This window comes from Triturus cristatus, chromosome 7, assembly GCF_964204655.1.
Source record: "Triturus cristatus chromosome 7, aTriCri1.1, whole genome shotgun sequence".
In the NCBI taxonomy this organism is placed as follows: Eukaryota; Metazoa; Chordata; class Amphibia; order Caudata; family Salamandridae; genus Triturus; species Triturus cristatus.
The window spans coordinates 1,823,188,289-1,823,207,947 of NC_140590.1; the positions used below are offsets into that span (position 1 = coordinate 1,823,188,289).

At 45.2% G+C, this 19,659-nt stretch overlaps 1 protein-coding gene across 1 annotated transcript in view; it reads right to left on the bottom strand.

Moving 5' to 3' along the window:
• Positions 1-388: 388 nt before the first annotated feature.
• Positions 389-19,659, bottom strand: part of LOC146813292 (C-type lectin domain family 2 member L-like) — a 123,915-nt gene continuing 104,644 nt past the window's right edge. The window contains exons 4-5 of the mRNA XM_085620112.1: positions 11,736-11,839; positions 389-2,499 (exon numbers count right to left, since the gene is read on the bottom strand). Of these exons, the coding sequence (XP_085476238.1) occupies positions 2,388-2,499; positions 11,736-11,839 (216 nt within the window). The 3' untranslated portion in view covers positions 389-2,387. The remainder of the gene's footprint in view (positions 2,500-11,735; positions 11,840-19,659) is intronic.

Below are 19,659 nucleotides of genomic sequence, written 5' to 3' on the forward strand. Positions count from 1 at the left end.
TGTGGGCATAGTACAGTATTGAAACTATGAGTGTGGGCACACTGGGGCATTAGAGAAGTCAAGAAAACTTGTACAGCGCAAATTGGGAACCCTAGTACTGTACATTAGCTATGTAATGGAGATTTGTAAATATTGCTACAATGTGTGCATGGCATTTTATGTAGGTTTTGGGGTCATTAGTTACTTTGTAGTATCTGAGGGGGGTAATTTCCCTCACCATTGAGTTGCTATGCCTGACCTACTACTGTACTCCAACTGGACCCGCAAGTACACATGAGCCTCTGAGGGAAGCAGTGTTGAGCAGTCAGTGTTTACACCAGTTGTTGACTATTATGTTTGAAACTAACGCACAGCATTAGTAAGAAAATACACAAAAGTCAAAAACCACTAAGAGCCAAGAAAAGGTCTTTATTTACAAATAGGCACAGTAAAGCAGTTCCAATAACACAGCCACTTACTCGAAAGGTTTGCACCCATCAGTGGCGTGCTACAGTCATTCTGACCAAATTGCAGCTAATTTGCTGCGGTACCCTAAATCCCACCACCCAAAGTGAACTGGGATCCCCACCCACAAAAAAGGCGATGTCCAAGGTAAAAATGGCAACTTGATGCAAGTCAAAGCTGTAACTACAGTCAGTGCCGTCACCGGTGATCCAGTGACGGAGAGGGGGGAGGGGGTCAGAAATGTTTCCAAACAGGAGTTGTCATTGCTTGGATTGTAATAAGGACAGTTTCTTTTACCCTCAAACCTCCGAATGTAGCTGACTGAGTGCTGTATTAGGGCTCAACCTGAAATCAGGAGATGTTGTGTAAATCCCTGCTGTAATAAGAATGGCAGCTTTCATGTTGTGGTTTTCAAAAATCATTACTCAAGGGGGAACCAATTTCTCAAAGCATTTCAAAGCTAAAACTGCTCCTTCACCCCCTTTTACTCAGCAATTGTTTCTAACTGCATGTTTGATGCTCCCCCACTCCACATCTTCCACCCAGTGCATGTCTCACTCTCTTGCAGTCTTCCTCTCCCAGGCTACCCCACTCTGTGTGGCCCTCTCACTCCCACTCTGTCTCTCTTCAGGCTCCCACTCTCAGTGCATCTCTCATTATCCACTCTCAATGTGTCTCTCTCTACCCACTCTCAGTGCGTCTCTCATTATCCACTCACAATGTGTCTCTCTCTAACCACTCTCAGTGCATCTCTCATTATCCACTCATAGTGCGTCTCTCATTATCCACTCTCAATGTGTCTCTCTCTACCCACTCTCAGTGCATCTCTCACTATCTAGTCTCAGTGTGTATCTCTCTATGCGCTCTCAGTGCATCCATCTCTCTCTCTCTCTACCCACTCTCAGTGCATCTCTCACTACACTCTCAGTGCAGCTCTTGCTACCCACCCTCTGTCTCTCTCAGCCTGTGTGGCCTTCTCTGTGTCTCACCCAAGCTGATGGCCTCTCTACACCCAGCATTACATTTCTGCAGATGGACCACTGTCCTCAAATCAAGACATGGATATTGGAGTTGGATTGCTTAAACTCGGTATGTGTCCGAAGGAAACGTCACTGTGAGAGTCTTCGGTCATGCTGTCCTCTCACCCACTACCCACTCAGTGCGTCTCTCATTTCCCACTCTCAGTGCGTCTCTCGTTGCACACTCTCAGTGCATGTCTCTCTACCCAATCTCGGTGCGTCTCTTGCTACACAATCTCAGTGCGTCTCTCGCTACCCACTCTCAGTGCATCTCTCGCTACCCACTCTCAGTGCATCTCTCGCTACCCACTCTCAGTGCATCTCTCGCTACCCACTCTCAGTGCATCTCTCGCTACCCACTCTCTGTGCATCTCTCGCTACCCACTCTCTGTGCATCTCTCGCTACCCACTCTCAGTGCATCTCTCGCTACCCACTCTCAGTGCATCTCTCGCTACCCACTCTCAGTGCATCTCTCGCTACCCACTCTCAGTGCATCTCTCGCTACCCACTATCAGTGCATCTCTCGCTACCCACTCTCAGTGCATCTCTCGCTACCCACTCTCAGTGCATCTCTCGCTACCCACTCTCAGTGCGTCTCTCGCTACCCACTCTCAGTGCGTCTCTCGCTGCACACTCTCAGTGCGTCTCTCGCTGCACACTCTCAGTGCATCTTTTGCTTCCCACTCTCTCTCTCTCACACCTCTCTGTTTGGCTCTTTCTACCCATTCTCTGCAGCTCTCACTACCCAGCCTCTGAATCTCTGTCTGCGTGGCCTTCTCTGTGTCTCAGCCAAGCTGATGGCCTCTCTACACCCAGCATTACATTTCTGCAGATGGACCACTGTCCTCAAATCAAGACATGGATATTGGAGTTGGAGTGCTTAAACTCGGTATGTGTCCCAGGAAAACGTCATTGCGGGGTCTTTAGCCATATGGTTCTCTCCTACAAAGGGAACTCCTCCTCATGCTGCATTCGTTCAAGAATATACCATCCTTCCTCAGATAGGCGCACTCCCCGAAGCCGCGCACAGGCGTCCTGTAAGGAGAAGAGCAGAACCATCAAGGAACATTAATGCATGTAGAGTTGCACAGCAGAGAGGATCATGCCTGTAGTCTTTTCATGTACTGTCCTTGTTTATTCATATAATCTTCCGCATTACTTATTCTTGTTACGGCATTGGACACACGTATTGATAGCTCTTTAAAGTCATTGCGAATCCCTGCCACCTCCACTTGAAGTAGATCAGTATTGGGTCTGGTGCTTTGAGCGATATCATGTACCGTGAATAGCCTCTAAAGTCGACGCAGACTCAGGATTGCTTTTAACCAGTGATTCCGGGATAGCTGGAGAATGTTTGGAACGTTTCAGATTTCCCTTAGAATCTCTGTCTTTAATGTTACCACACGTACCTTCTGCCATTGGCTACACTCGTGTGGACAATAGTAATGTATGTAGAAATTAGGACCATGGTATGTTATCTGCTGTACACATATAGTGTAAAGTATGATGTTTAAGGACGGTTTGTTCCTAAGGACTCGCGTGTCGTTTTCTCCAAGACCGGATAGCTACAGCATAGGCAAATGTAGAACCTCAGTGGAAGGGCCTCAGCGGAGAGACCATGACATGTGCTTCATTGCAGCAGATTACTTCAAAAGCTTTCCAGTGATTCCAACTGATCGCCTGAAGACTTACTCTCTGGACAGCTCTATGGACTATGGACCCCATAACCATGGGCCATAACCGTCAAGAGGTTTTCTGGAGCGTTCACCTGGACCCCATTCCTAAAGATGCTGCCTCTAGAGGCACAGCAGTGAGAACATCATCCTCATCGCAAATACGCAGTCCGAGCACATAAAATAATGAAACAAGACAAAATGTCTACAGAACATACTTCATTGACTTACTAAATTTGCAATTTCTAAAACAAATGTTATAAATAATGAGAACAAACAGGATTTCACCCAGCCAGTGTGGTTTCCAATTAAACAATAGTATTGAACAGGACTTACTGCACTGTTGTAAAACAGAAAACATATGTTATGGAGTAGGGTAGGGAAGGGGACAGTGGCTACCAAAATGTACTTTAAAATTTCGCTTAGAGAGATGGGTTTCGAAACATTTCATCACCGCGTCCTCAACTACTAGACTCTTCTGCAGAGAATGTCAGACGGTACCATGCATAATTTTACCACATGGTACTTTACAATGTGGTTTTTACCATGCAAGCCTTTAACATGCGTACTTACATATCTATGCAACTTACACCTACTACAATGTATGATTTTACAATGCATGTTTCGTCACGCTCGTTATAAATAAACTTTACTTTTCAATAAAAAAAACTTCCAACCTCAATCTTTATCGCGTAACCGAATCCTCTACAACTGCCCAAATACCGCGCTTGAACCCGGTAAAATCTGTTTTTACCCCTTAACTCAATACACCACAACAGCCCACACACCGCAACAGCCTTCTTAACTCTTACCATAAAATTCCTTACCTAAACTTGTGTGGTAACGACTTGCATTACAACGTGCTATGTGATATAATGACAATGAGGTAAGTGTACCACGCTGTAATTACTACGTGTTAAAGCTTGCACAGCTCTCCAGAGTGTCAAGGAGGTTATGATCAATGTTGGCAAATGCGTGAATGTAGGTGATTGCCATTTAAGAAACTTTAACACAAGTCACTACCACCAATCTATTAAAGTTACTATGGCTCAAGAACAAACTCAACACCATTACGCAGTAAGTGATTTAAATATATTTCTCTAACTCCCTTAACCCTCAAATGACTACCTACCCCTGATCCCGAAAAAATCACCTACCCCAAATTACTCTCTACCTTGAAGCCTAAAAAAACCTTAAAAACTCCTCCTCAAATACCCTAAAAATAAATTTAACCCCTAAAATATATTATTAATCTTAAATAGTGCCCACTCATGGACCCTAAAACTCCTCACTACCACTAAACCCTACCATCCCTGAAAGCTAAAAACTCCTTACCACTGGAATAAAAACCCATTCCTGATCCCTACATACAATTTACAACCCCAATAAATTACCCACCTGAGAAGTCTAAAAACCCCACCCTAGAATGCCACCCAAACCTGAAGACTGAAAAGTCTATAACACGCAAACAACTAACTAAAACCATTTAAAAAAAAATGTACCGCCTAAACAAATTCTGCACAATAAAGTGTGTGTGTATATCTGAGTAAACCCATAACTACATGTGTGGAAATTTGCTTTTTAATGTGCACACCGGTGCAGGGGTCACCCTTCTCTGTCCACGGGTCCGTAGACCAACAAAATAGAGATCGGCACTGAAGCTGGAATTTAAATAACAAATTTATTAATCACTCAAGAGTGGGACCACGGCCACACAGCACTCTCAAGTGCTGCCTGAGGTAGTACATGGAATACACAGACCATGGGACTCATATACAGAGTTTGTTGCAGAGTAAGCATGTAGTTACAAATAGAAGGTACAAGCATACACAGGAATAGTTACATGGACAGATGGGTAATCAGCAAAGTGGGAGGGGGAACCGAACTGCTTACAGTTGCAAAACACATTTGACAGTTATATCTTTAGCCAGGTGCATTCTAGCAGCTACAGGCCTTTTCTTACCACATACATTGCTTTGACTCAGTACAGAGTTAACTAAAGCTGATGACACAAGCAGAATAGAAAGGCAAGCAACAGTGAAGGCGGAAGAATTACATAGCTAACAGAATGGATGCCACAAACAAGATGGCTTCAGCTTATGCTAACGGAAATGATTTCCAATTTCCACACATGCATATATAAATATAGATATACAACATATACTTACCACTGTGGTAGTGTCCCTAAGTGCTGTAGTGATGCATTATGTAAATGTATTAAAATCATATCTGCATGATAAGGTCATGCGTTGTAGTGAATGCAATGCATCGTAATGGCATGCATAGGAGTGAATGCATTCTAAAGGATCTATAGAGAAAAGATTCACCATAGTTAGAGATGTGGAGGGTATGTTATCCACTTCCCAGTGAGTAGTTGTTTACATACTGCGACCCGGCCATATACCAGATTGGACGTCGCCTATTAGTTTACCGTCGTTCAGGCGTTTTTCAGTCGATTAGTCACACAGTGTGAGGGTTTTGACCAGGAATTGAACACTGATGATGGGTATTTTGCCACGTGCATTTGTAAATCATTGTTTGCTTTTTTAAGCAGTGGCTTAGCAGGTCCACTGGCCAATGAGCTGGGTACAATACCCTGCTCAAAGTGGGCATTTATGATAATTGTCATGACCCTAAGGAGAGGGTGCCACAGAGCAGGTACATGGTGATCTGTATGACTGGGGGTATTAGAACTACATCTCCCATGATGCATAGGGGAGGAATTCACCTTGTCTATATAAGCCTCGCCCCCATACTAACCAGTGCTTGTCACTCGAGAATTACCTTGAACGACGGAGGATACGAGCCCATCCCAAAGCTTCACCCTGCATCACCATTGAGAAACGCATCGAGGTGCAACGACGACGACACCAGTCTGACCCACAATTCCGCAACCCGTACAACGGGCTTTTTGAATCTGGCACGCTGCGCGCGCACCCAGCCAGTTCCGCTCCCTCTGCAGCCGCTGTGGCTGCAAGGCGGAAGAGACACGCTATCCCTATTCCCGAGCGCGACAAAACCTGGTAGTCGGCTCGCGGGAATAGTTCCACTCAGAGACTCTGCCTTAAGTACCTGTATAGGTACAGAGAACCCCGGAAAAGAACTTTGAAGAGAAACCGACTTCAAACGCCATGGCACACGCTTTACCACCGGAGCCAGCTCTTTCAGGCAAAAGGAGAATCCACGCTGAGACGAATCAGCGTCCCGGTCAATACTGCGAGGAAAGAAGCTTCGGGAAGAATATCGACGCTTGGGTTTCCAGGAGGGGTCGCTAAGACTTCTCATTTTCTTTGTTGCATCCAGACTGGGATTTGCCCTATATACAGGAACACGCGCTTATGATAGCGCATGGAATATCACGTTTTGTTGGCCAAAGACAACAAAACCTGTGACTGTGGAAGTACGTGGAATGCCCTGCCACAGTTAAGGTCTATCACACGCGCTTCCATTGTGGGAGAACACAGCGGAATATCGGCGGATTGATAAGTATCACTTTCTGTTACTGTACAAGACTGTGTACTCTCGCTATTGTTTGTTGCTTAACCTGCTCCCTATAGTTGATGACCTGCCTTTTTACCCACCACATCAGTATTACACTCTCACCTGTAAGTGAACGGCGCATTTAGAGAAAAGGGGGAGGAGGGGTTTGAATGTGCATTAGTTAAGTACTGACGTATGTATCTTGTGTTTTCTTACAGGGCACTGGGGTGGAGTGCAGGAGAGAGGGGTCATCACCGTAATCTTCATTCCTTTACCACGTTGGGAGGCAACACTGCTTTTTGTTTCCTTTGTCCCTTTTTTCCCTTTCGCCGATAAGGGTGCCCCCGGTGTCGTGAGATATTGACCACGCGCTGGTGTTACCTCTTAGGGGAAGGGGTTACTACGCATCTCATCGTTCCCGCTGTACCCGGCTTCCAGGTTAGTGGCACTCTCTCTACTACAGAGCCTGACAATAATTAACCAGGAAGAATTGAGGTTATTTTTAAACATTTTTGCCAATAAGACAGACATCGTGTCATCCATATTCAATAAAGGTTTGGTATATACTACCACCTTGGAGCGTTGGATATTGTGAAAGGTTCCAAATTCACGGATTAGATAGGTAAAAGGTCAGAGGTTATCTTGAGGTCAAAGTCTGTCCTTGCTTAGATTCTGCACTAAAATGCATTGGACTGATTTCATTTCTGTAGCTTAGGATGGTAGTCTGTAACATTTTGTAAATGGCAACTTGGTAAATAAATTTCACTTAGTGGAAGCCCAAATTCCTCACTGCATTCTTGGATGGAACTGGCTTCCTATAATTGCGGGAAAGCCTTTCTGATTTGAGGCTTTTTAGGGTATAACCCTAAGAATACTGTATTTTCTGGCATGCAGTTGCAGCTTGTTTGCCATATCAAGCCCACATTCCTAGCCTAGTAATGGTACTTGAACCCCATAAATGTTATTAAATTGATGAAGGGGTGGTTAGTTACATTAAAGAGCAGCGTGGACAACAAGGAATCTATTGGCAGGCCATAGGTAACACTAATAATGTTGCAATGCCACGATTTAGGTCCTGGAAGACAAGATGGGTTAAAAGCTCCAGCCTCTGATAGGCAAGGTGAAAACAGAAACCAATGGCCACATGGTTTGATGGAACAGAGGGTCAAACACAAGAGTGTCTCAGAATGGAAGAGAGTTGGGCTGGTGATCCCAGAAAGTTCTCCATTAATGTAGTCCCAGGTAGAGTAAAAATGCTTTTTGGTTTATCCTGCCATATTGCATCTCAACCATAGGTCTTGCGGAAGGCAACACCAACCTAGTCACAGTAAAGTTATCTGAAGACCACATTTCCGAAAAGTCCAGGTGATCGGCGCTAAATCTAGGACAGGTACTTTCACATCCCTTGAGTAGGATGAATCACTGTTTTCCACTCAATGTATGTCTGGTTGGTGGAAAAGCAACTGGGTCGATTCCCACAACAACTTGAGTCAAGAAGCAGATACTCAAACACTGATCACTGCACTTACACCTGAGTGTACACTGACAATGGTCACCGAGTCAGGCTTGGAATGCTGATCAGACTTGCAAAGGAAAGAAGCAGCCTAGAACTAAGTAATTCTACAATATAAACGTCTTACACTGCAGGTACATTTAGATCCGATGGACAATTCATACAACTGGCCATCAGCAGAATTGGACTTATGTGGTCCTCAAACGTTCTGGCAGGGAGGCCTACAATGCACATCAAAACAGTCTCCTGCAATGAATGTTCTTGGAAGGCACCCAAGAAATTGGATTGGCAAATGCCTCTGTAAGCACCTTACAGCATGTTAAGCATGTGGCACAGCTCATTTTATGTCTGGTGTGGCTGACTCCAACTGCACTGAAGATTGACAATGTCTTCCAGTGCTTTCTGGACTGTAAGTCCAGAAATAACAAATCATCTGGTCAGGAGATTGCACAACAATCCAGAACAGTAGTCTACCTTGACCAATACAAACATGGTGGAAAGGGGAATTACAAAATAAGCTCGTCCAACAACCTGAAGGAGAGAAACTTGAAAAGTCAAGACAGACCTCCTGGCCTCCTGTAGTAGGTCATACAGGCATGAGCAGTGCTGTTCAGCAGTTGACAACTGGCTTTTCCTGCCGGGAACCTGGTCTATTTATTTTTGCAACTACTGTTTGAGGATTTTCAGTTTTTCAAAACATAAACAGGTAATACGGTCAGTAAATGGTATGCATTCAAATCAATAAAGGTCAGGTAACTAAAGGGAGGGGAGCTGCTGGGAACAGGCAAAGCCCGGAAACGAAGTGCACAGCCCACACAGGACACCCAAGAGGGAAAAAGAATGGACTGTCTCCTGGTACCGGGGTGTAGGAGCCCACCCTCCCCTGGACATAGTGGCCATAAGTGCACAGCAGCCAGTGGCAGGGGGATAGGGGGGAGGTAGATGGTGGTGGGCCACAGATCTGGGGGGAGTGAGACAGGTACGTAAGTCCGGAAAGGCAGGAGAAACCAGAAAGAAAACTGCGTAGGCATCCATGAGGGGAACTCGGGGGTGGAGGGCAATGTTCACTAGAAGACAGAAAAAGAAACAAAGAGCAGGGGCAGCAGCACCCAAGTGCTGGATGTACTGGGCAAGATAGAAGAAGCATCTAAAGTGCATGGAGTGCCATGAGGAGGAGGTCGCCAGACCCTTCAGGGCAGATCTGGGCCAACAACAGTGAGAAAAGTACCCCACACCATCTCAAAGGCATCAAGGTTGTTGTTGAGTTTGTGTGTCACCTGCTCATGGGAAGCAATGCAATGAAGTTCTACATGCCATTCCCCAACCATGAGGACCACCGACTGCCATCAGTATCAGAGGATGCAAAGCTTTGCCACAGCAAGTGCGGCGGCGACCAAACTATGTTCATGGGAGGTGAACTTAGGAAGGTCCGAGATATCATGAAGGAGAGTGAGGTGGTGTGAAGGGGGAACCGGAAAGAGAAAGTAACGGTGGAACTGGGACAATATACTCAGCCAGTAGGCTGCAAGTGATGGACACGTCCAGAGGATATGAAACAAGTGACAGCGGTCAATGCTACATCTCCAGCAGTGGTCATGAGGGAGCAATTTGGCCCGATTGAATTTCTATGGCCATTCTCTGAGGACTCGGTCATGTCTGAAAAGAAACCCATGCTGTCAGGGAATAGGCTTTGCCAAGCACCATCTGCCACGACAGCCACGTTGCAGCACTTGAGGCACAAGAGTGCAGGGCTTTGATGAGTACCCCAGAATGGCCCGAGACCAGAAATTGGTAGCAGCTCAGGGTGCAAAGATATTGCAAAACAAGTGAGGTGGGGTGTGCCGATGGCACAGGTCCAAAGACTACCCCCAGACAGTACATCAGCTGGTGGAACCGCCAGTGGTCCACAGGCTGAAGACCAAATTTCACCCAAAGAACTGGAAAGGTCTTCGGTGCAGCACCATCATAAACTTGATCCACCAAGAGCAGATACTGTGTATGCCAGAGCTCCTACACGAAAGATGCACCCCCAATGCACAGAGCAGAATTGTGCCACAACATGTCCTTCACATGCAATAGCGGAGGCATGCCCATCGACCAGTGGGAATCATGCCAGGCCACCAATGCCAAAAGTGTATTGGAGGGCACCAGGCCAAGGTGGGGATCAGGTAGGGCAGCAAGGGCAGGGACGGACCACCAAACAAGTGATGCACCAGACATGTTCAGACGGGAGTGTGCCCTTGGTGGGCCCAAATGCGCCACCTCTGGAGAAAGCAGAATGCCCCTAATAAGATTTCATATGAGGCGAGGGGAGGCCACCCACCTCTGTATCCGCCCAGAGGTGTGTCGCTGAGAGCCTAGGGTTACAGCCACTCCAGAGGTAAGTGCGGATGTCCATATCGATTGAGGAAAGTAGTGTCCACTGAATACGTAGGGGCAACATCCCAAACAAATATTTGAAGTGGGGGCAACGGTCATCTTAACAGTCAGCGCCCTACCAAAGAGGGAGACCTTCAGGAGTAACCACTGCTGGAAATCCCATTCAAGCGGTCCTGTCGGGGAAGCAAATTATCCTCCACCATACGGATGAGGCCCCTATTGACCTTAATGCCCAGATAAGTGAGACCAAATGAAACCCAGAAGGTGGGGTAGTTCCTGATGCATGCAGCGGTGGTTGAGGGGGATATGGGAAGAGCCTCACTCTTAGACCAGTTGATTTTGTACCGCAACCATGGGGAGAAATTATCAATGAGTGACATCACAGTGGCTCTTGACGTCTGGGGGCTGGACAAAAGCAAACAAAAGTCATAGGCATACAGAAAGACCTTGACATTGTCCACAGCCGTGGGGACACCAGCCACTGCCGGCAAGCACCCTATTGCATCCACCAGGGGCTCAAGGGTGAGAACAGGCGAAAGGAGGGGGAAGAGGACAGCCCTGGTGCCACCAGGATGAAATCTGACACTGCAGTCTCCTGGATGTCATAGAGGAGACACACATTCAGCATAAAGTCCTCACCCAGGCCCATATGTGACATTATGTGGAAAAGATAGAGCCAGTCAACTCGATCAAACACCTTCTTGACGTCCAAGGAGAGCACTAGAAACTCAGAAGGGTCATCCTTCATTTGCCACAACGCATGGGACAATAGGCGAGATGGTTGTGGGAGCTGAGGCCCGGGATGAAACCCACCCGGGACTCATGAATGAAGACGGGTATGACCTTACACAGACGAGCAGCCAGGACCTTGGCTAACACCTTTGTGACTAAATTATGGAGAGAGGCAGGGTGAAGATACGCAGTCCAGCGTGTCTTTCCCTGCGTTAGGAAGAAAGGTAATGGCCTCATTGGAGATAGTCCTCAGCATACCCGCCTCCTAAGCCTCCAGGAAAGCCTTCGTCAGATGGTGGACGAAAAACGTCCTGCCCCGCCTTGTGAAACTCAGGTACCCATTCTATTAAAAAGTTTCGTTTTTTCACTTTACTGGAGATGCTTCTAAACTCAACCTGTGCATAAGATAGGTCTTCACACATTTCACATGAACTGTATATTCAACATTCTTTACCAAAGGTTTATCATAGTGAAACCATGAAATGGTAACTTACATATTTGCATTAAAAGGGAAGCCATCAATCCACTGAAATTCTTCGTCTAATTTGCTAAGACCAATCCAAGGATAGCGTCTTCCATATTCTTTAAATATCTCATCCTGCAAAACAGAAACATTTTTAGTGACCCTTTGCTTCATAAGTCACTCACCAGGAAATGACATTTCAACTGATGCATTTAAAAGAGGGAACGATTGGACTGTAGTGTAGTTCCTATTTCCCTTATAGGCTCTGCGCATTCGAATAATATACACTATAGTTGTGGCATAGGACTGAGGTCAGTATGCCTCTATCGAGGACATTAAACTTAATTACTTTGTGTGCCAGCTAACTCAGAGGTCACTAGAAACTTCTCGAATAAACAAGAAGGGAGTAGTTTCTGACAACCGCATAAACATGACAACTTTGTTTCCCTTTAGAATCGGAACAATCTCAGAACCGTGGAAACAACAGCTAACATTTTCACTCAGTCAATCGTGCATGCTTAGCTTCTTCAGAGTTACACAGAAATAGATAGACGGGCGTTTCAACAAAAAGGATGTATTGAACAGTCTTGTTTCTCATGTAAGAAATATGAGCTGTTACAATCGTTGGACAGTATGCGAGATATAATATGCACAGCTTGAGCAGTAAGAAGAAATAATACTGCAATAGCATTGTCTTTAAGCTATGACACATATTCATATACATATATAAATATCACAGGCTAAAATGTGGATACTCGTCTGATGCTTCTAAATAGTTCTACCCCAGTGTACATAACCTAAGTGTAATTCGAGGTAAGGAGCAGGTTCTGTTTTCTATAGTATGGTATATACTAAGTTAGTATGCCAACAGTCCCTCTAGGTTCTAGTCAGCTCCATACCTTTAGAATGAGAGAGGTGGGAATTTCTTTCCAGGTCTCAAAATCTAACACCCCGCGAAAGGAGTCAGAACACTGGAAGCTGGATTCTCTGCGAGCAGGGATGACAGCGTCTGGTCAGTGCGTCAGGCCGGGATAGAGTCTCTTCCGAACTTGCCGTGTCGAACCGTGCAGTAAAATCGTGCCGAGCCGTGCCGTGGTTTGCCATGGTAAGGGAAGGTATATTTATACCTGGAAGGTGCTTAGGAATGCTAGAATTGACGCAAAGTGAGGCAGAGGAAGACGTCATGGATGAACCCCTAAGGAATAGTAGTTCATGCATAATAAATGAGTTCTTGGAGAAATCAATAATTCTAGCTAGGGAAAGTCCCGACGGCTTAAGGGTCTGGTTTCTAGGAACGTGGATGGACGGATGTAGGTGACCATGCCTGTATTTGGATTGCATGGCTAATGCCTAAATAAGGACTGTGATTCTATGCCTAAATAAGGGCAATGCGAATTGTGCCTATATAAGGACATAATTCAGGGAAACCTATGTACGGGCATCTAATTCGAAACAACAATCTGTAGAACTCCTCTCAGGGACAACACATGATACAGTTAATACTGCAAGATTAGAAGGGATGCGTTATTTCCCACCATTTGGAGCACCCACTTTAGCCATGATTAAACGGCCAGAGATTGCGTTTCACTCCTTTCTTCATGGAGACCTTCATCTGGGAAAGTTACAGAAAACAGTCTGGCCAAGAACATGACACAGTGTCAGTTAAAAATTATCAATGGACAGAATATTGAGGGTAAATATATATATATATATTTTTATAAATAATATGTCTGTTCAAAATATAGTATCCTCAAGTGTTATTGTAAATAATATTTTTTGGCATTGTGTTATTTAATGTTTGCCCTATGGTGCGAGGGTATATGCAAGGTGCAAGGCAGCATAAAGTGTGACAGCATTGTGGAAGAGAGCTGCAGCGCTGCATGTGAGTAAATATAGAGCAATTCTGTTCTCTCTCTTTCACTCAATGCAAAATGAGAGTGGTGGAAGTATAGTGGTTAGTTTGCAAAACAAATAAATGTGGATTACCAAATTTGTTCTATGGAGGCAATCACCAACTTTACCACTACTATAACCCACTGACACCAAAAACTATGGGCATGAGACCATCATACATTTTTGAAAAATGGTGTGACGTGTCAAAGAAGAAGAGCTTGTAAAGCATAAATGCAAATTGGTGTCATGAGTAAACACACAATGAAGGGCCCTTAGGACAAAAAAATATTAGTTAGTCTACCTTGCATGAAACCCTTTGTAAATATATTTAGTGTGCGGAGATTTGCCTTCTCCGCGATCCACGGAGAACATGGAGAAGGCAGTTCTCTGCACACTCCAGGGGCGGTGCAGAGTTGGCCAGCCCCCGCCTCCACCCCCACTATTAACAACTAAGTAAACATTAATTAAAAATAAATGTAAAAGTTTTCAAACCACTTACCTGTGTAATGCGGCGTCCCAGGGCTGCCCTCCTCCTCGCCCTATGGATAACCTTTCTGAAAACTGCGCATGCGTGCGCGCCCGCACATTTCTCAGAAGAAATGAGGATGTGCTGGTGCGCACACATGCGCACTTTTAACAAGGGTTACCGATACGGCGAGGAAGAGGAGGAGGGCAGCGTAGCAGAGCTCCACGGAGTTCCACAGAGTCTGTTTGCAACTCCGTGGACCTCCCCGTAGCCCCGCTACGCCCACTACGCCCAGGGTTAACCTGCTGCAGTGCATGCTATTAGGTAAAAACAATAACAGAACACAAAGACGTTTCAGCATGGTGTGAAATGAACACGTATTGATACTGTAGAACAGCAGTGACAGCACCTTCCCCCTGACTTGTATTCCCTTACGGTGTGTAGTTGAATCTGGTGTCAACATTGTAACTAGTAGAGGCTGCTGAATGCTGCTACCTCAGCCTTCTTTTGGCCCTTCTTGACACTACAGTTTTCCAGTCGTAGGCTTCTTTTGTTGCTATGCAACTGTACATTTGAAGAAAACCGACTCTGCATCTCATCGAGGATGCTGAAGAAGTGATGTGCTGGTGGCATGATTCAGTGGCCACCATCTTGCAGTATTAGCCATGCGGTTTTAACACCATCTGCATTTTTCAGTCTTTCAGCCAATCCATGCCTCTTTTTAGGGACTGAGTTAGAAAAGACAGCGGTGCTGAGGCACAAAAGCATTTGAGTACTTGAATTAGTAGTCCAGGAGTAGTCGTTTATGTACTCTTACATGTCATTGTGAATGAGCCCAAACACCCAATGTCCTATTTTACTCCAGTTTTAAATGTTTTGGGCCCAGTTCTCAAGGGCACATGAGTATGTACTTTACGTGCTCGAAAAGTGACCTAGAGATTAGAGCCAAATGTAGGAATATTTCTGCATCTGAACTGAATCCATCGCTGTTCGTATTATCCTGAAGCTTAGTTCTAAATAAAACGGGCATAAGACAAGAACAAGCATTTGCAATGCAATAGGTCTTGCATTTACGCAAGTTTAAGCTGTTAGCATTGTAAATGACAATGGGCCATATGTAGGTAGAACGTGTTTTGCGATTCTCTAATTGCAATTTTTAGGGAATCGCAATTAGAGAATTGCAAAACGGAATGTAGGTAGGATTAGCAAATAATTTTGCGAATCCTACATATTCCTTAATTGCGAATTGCAAATTGCAATTCGCAATTAAGGAATACCTCCCCATTCATTCCTATGGGCCTAGAGGCACTTTTTTGGTGCTTCTTACATTGCATTTAAGGAATCGCAAAATTTGCGATTTCTTAAATGCAATTGCAAAATAAGGAATCGCAAATTTAGCGAATCCTTATTTTGCACGCAGATTTGCCTTCCTACATACCACTTAGCAAAATTGCGATCGCAAACGCCGAAATTAGGCGAATTTCGGCGTTTGCGATCGCAATTTTGCTTTCTACATATGGCCCAATGTGTTTTATTTATGTTTCAAAAACCAAAACATAAATAAAAGGCATTGTCATTTATAATGCAGATAGCTCAAACTCGAGTAAATGTAAGACCTGTTGCTTGCAAATGCTTGTTCTGGACTGTACACCTTAAAGCAGAGGTTTCCAAACCTCTGATGCCGAGAACCCCTCGTCAAACTCTTTTAGTCATAAGGACCCCGTCCTGACAAACATTTCTAGAACCTGGTACTTATCATCACGGACAGCTATCGGCAACCATAATCACCACAATTCCTACAGCAAATCCTTTTTGCTGAAGAACTGGTCCAATCCATCCTACTCTTCTGGTCAATAAAATGTGATCAGCTTTAGCAATCGGAAATATAAACTTAGATTGAAGCCAATGTGGGACTTTGTTCTTTAGCTGAACAGGGGTTTCAGTTGTACTGGGGGTCAGAGGGGGGACAGTGACCATCACTGCCACATTGGGGCAACAAGCAAGAGGCAGATTGATGTTCACTGAATCGGGGAGGCCATTTCTACCCTGTCTCCTGGGGCTTGTGGGGGCCGCTGGGAAAGAATTCCGATGATCAATTAACACTTGGGTTCCACACTAGACTTTCAGAAGCAATACGTTGGAGCTGGGGCTGGCTGATCTGGATTGACTCCCTCACTGACGTGGGATGCCCTCCCATATTGCACGGCTCAGGAGCCTATTGAGTTTGGCAAGGATGGTATCGGCAAAGAAGCACTGCTACCTGTAAAGTTATCAATAGTGCAATTAAAGGGCGGGTTTTGACTACCTGCAGACTTTACAGGAAAACGCCTGCGCAGCCCGATTGGTGGATTTGATCGCTTAGTGGGCAAACAATATTAACCATTGCTTAGCATACCAGAGGTCAGTGAGCATGGGGGCGCGTTCAAAGGTGCAGCTAAAAACAAAAGGGCCTCATTTATGAGGAATTGGTGTAGTGCAGCGCAGCAAGTCTTCTGGCTGCGCTGCCCTATGCCTATGTGAAAGGGCAGGAATGCACCGTATTTATGAAATATGGTGCATTCATGTACTTTCCCCTTGCAATGGCACACAAATTGCTGACTAGCACGAACGTAGGCAGGATTGTTTTTGTGCAGGAAGGGCCACCTTCCTTAACAAATACAATCCTGACAGGCGTGTTCCTCTTTCTATGTGAGCTGCAGAATGCTATGAGGTCATGCAAAGCCATGCAGGGTGACTTTGCGCCCCCTTATACGTATGGTTGAAACGCATGCGCCACCGGAGCACCCCAAAAAGTGACCCTCTGGCAGGTGCAAGCCTCTCTTAAATAAGCCCCAAGATATTCTGTACATATTTAGGTCTTTCACCATCAGGTACCTACCTATAAAATAATGGGCAGCGTGAATGAAAAATATATAAAAAAAAGTTGTTACTCAGTGGGAAACGCACTGTAGTATATTATGAAACCCCTGTTATTTAATGCACTGCAGACGTCTGTGTGTAACCAAAGAGCCACAGAATTCCATTTTGTTTGGTCTAGTGGACAATAGTGACTTGTGTATTTTTAGTGCTATAAGGTCACAGCCTGTGGCAGGAAGCACTGTGAATATGCAAGTCATTATGTTATACTTGCATCACACAGTGTAAGATAGACTACAAAATATGCAACTAGTTTTATGATGAAATGGTGCTATCAAAATGTAGATTTTAGTAATACCAGAGCATGTGTAATGCAATTTCTTTTTACATAGCTGTCCTTCAACACCTACCTAGGGGTACTAAGTGCTGTGTAAGGAATATGCTACTTACCAGTATGCATCTGTTCTTGGCATGTAGAGCTGCAGAGCCACACACTAAGGATAAGATCGCCATCTGGTGTTGGGCTCGGATGATTGCAGGTTGTTGTTGTCTTCGGAAGAAGTCTTTGGTCACGAGATAGGTGACTCCTCCTCTGGACAACAGTGCGCATGGGCATCCACTCCATCCTCAGATTGTTTTTCGCCATGATGGGAAATGATGGAGTGTATAAGAAGTAAAGAGAAAGGATGTCCATGTGTAGTGTCTAATTAAGACAATGCTGGAACAGATACAGGTCCCGGGGAGGCGGGTGGGCATGTGTGGCTCTGCAGCTCTACATGCCAAGAACAGATGCATACTGGTAAGTAGCATATTCCGTTCGAGGCATATGAGCTGCAGATCACACACTAAGGATAGACTATATAGCAGTGTCTCCCCTAGCGGTGGTCACCTGTATCCGTTGCAGCAGTTTGGAATAGAGTTTTTAGGACAGCTTGGCCTACTGAAGCTTGTTGTTTGGATTGCACATCAACACAGTAATGCTTAGTGAAGGTGTGTGTAGTAGACCATGTGGCTGCTTTGCAAATGTCTTCTAAGGGGATGTTCCCTAAGAATGCCATAGAAGCCCCTATTTTAAGCGTGGAGTGCGCCCTAGGGGGAACTGTAAGAGTACGTTTAGCTTTTTGGTAACATATTTGGATACATTTAACTATCCACCTGGCGATACCCGATTTGGAAATAGGGTTGCCTTTATGTGGTGGAGCAAAAGCAACAAACAGTTGCTTTGTTTTTCGAAAAGGTTTGGTTCTGGCGATGTAATAAAGCAAGGCTCTTTTAACATCTAAGGTATGAAGTGCCCTCTCAGCTACTGAGTCTGGATTAGGGAAGAAGACTGGCAGTTCGACTGACTGGTTTAGATGGAAAGGGGAGATGACTTTAGGGAGGAATTTCGGATTTGTCCTAAGAACCACTTTGTTACGATGTAGTTGTAGGAAGGGTTCTTCAAGAGTTAAGGCTTGTATTTCACTTACTCTTCACAGGGATGTGATTGCGACGAGGAAAGCCACTTTCCATGTTAGGAACTGCAGTTCGCATTTGTGCATTGGTTCAAATGGGGGACCCATGAGCCTTGTAAGAACAATATTAAGGTTCCACACTGGGGAAGGTGGTAACCTTTGAGGAATAATTCTTTTAAGACCCTCCATAAATGCTTTAATGGCTGGTACCTTAAAGAGGGACAGGTGTTGTCTATTTTGCAAATAGGCTGCTAATGCCGCTAGATGCAGACGTATAGAGGAATACGCTAAATTGCATCTTTGCAAGTGTAGTAAATAGCAAATGATGTTTTGGATGGAAGCATCCAGTGGTTGTATGTCATTGTTAGTGCAGTAAATGGCAAATCTTTTACATTTTGCAGCATAGCATGCCCTAGTAGTAGGTCTTCTGGCTTCTTTAATGATATTCATACAGTCTGGAGGAAGGTTGAGGTACCCGAACTCTAAGACTTCAGGAGCCAGATTGCCAAGTTCAGTGTATGAGGATCTGGGTGTCTGATTTCTCCATGGTTCTGGGTTAATAGATCCAGGGAGAGACGCAGTTTTTGATGTGGAACTAGCGATAGTTCCAGAAGTGTGGTGAACCAGGGTTGACGTGCCCAAGTGGGAGCTACTAGGATGAGTGTTAGCGACTGTTTCAGTTTGCGTACCACAAATGGAATGAGTGGGAGAGGTGGAAAAGCGTATGCAAATCTGCCTGACCAGTTCATCCATATTGCATTGCCCTTTGACCGTGGGTGTGGGAACCTGGCGGCGAAGGTTGGGCATTTTGCGTTTTCTTGTGTGGCGAACAGGTCTAAGTCTGGTTGTCCCCACTTGTGGAAGAATGGGAGTAGGACTTTGGGGTGTAATTCCCATTCGTGTATTTGCTGTGTGTGGCGACTTAAGAGGTCGGCCACCTGGTTCTGAACCCCTGGGAGGTGTTCTGCTAGCAGGTAGATGTTTTGGGGAATTGCCCATCTCCAGATTTGTTGTGCAAGTTGGGACAGTTGTAGAGAATGTGTCCCCCCTTGCTTCTGTATGTAATACATTGTGGTCATGTTGTCCGTGCGGATGAGGACAGTTCTGTTTTTTAGATGCACTTGGAAGGATTTCAGTGCTAGGAACACCGCTAGGAGTTCTAGGTGATTGATGTGGAGCTGTTTTTGTTGAGTGGTCCACCTGCCCTGAGTGGTGTGTTGAAGGAGGTGGGCTCCCCACCCTGTGAGAGATGCGTCGGTGGTCAGCACAACTTGTGGAAGAGGCTC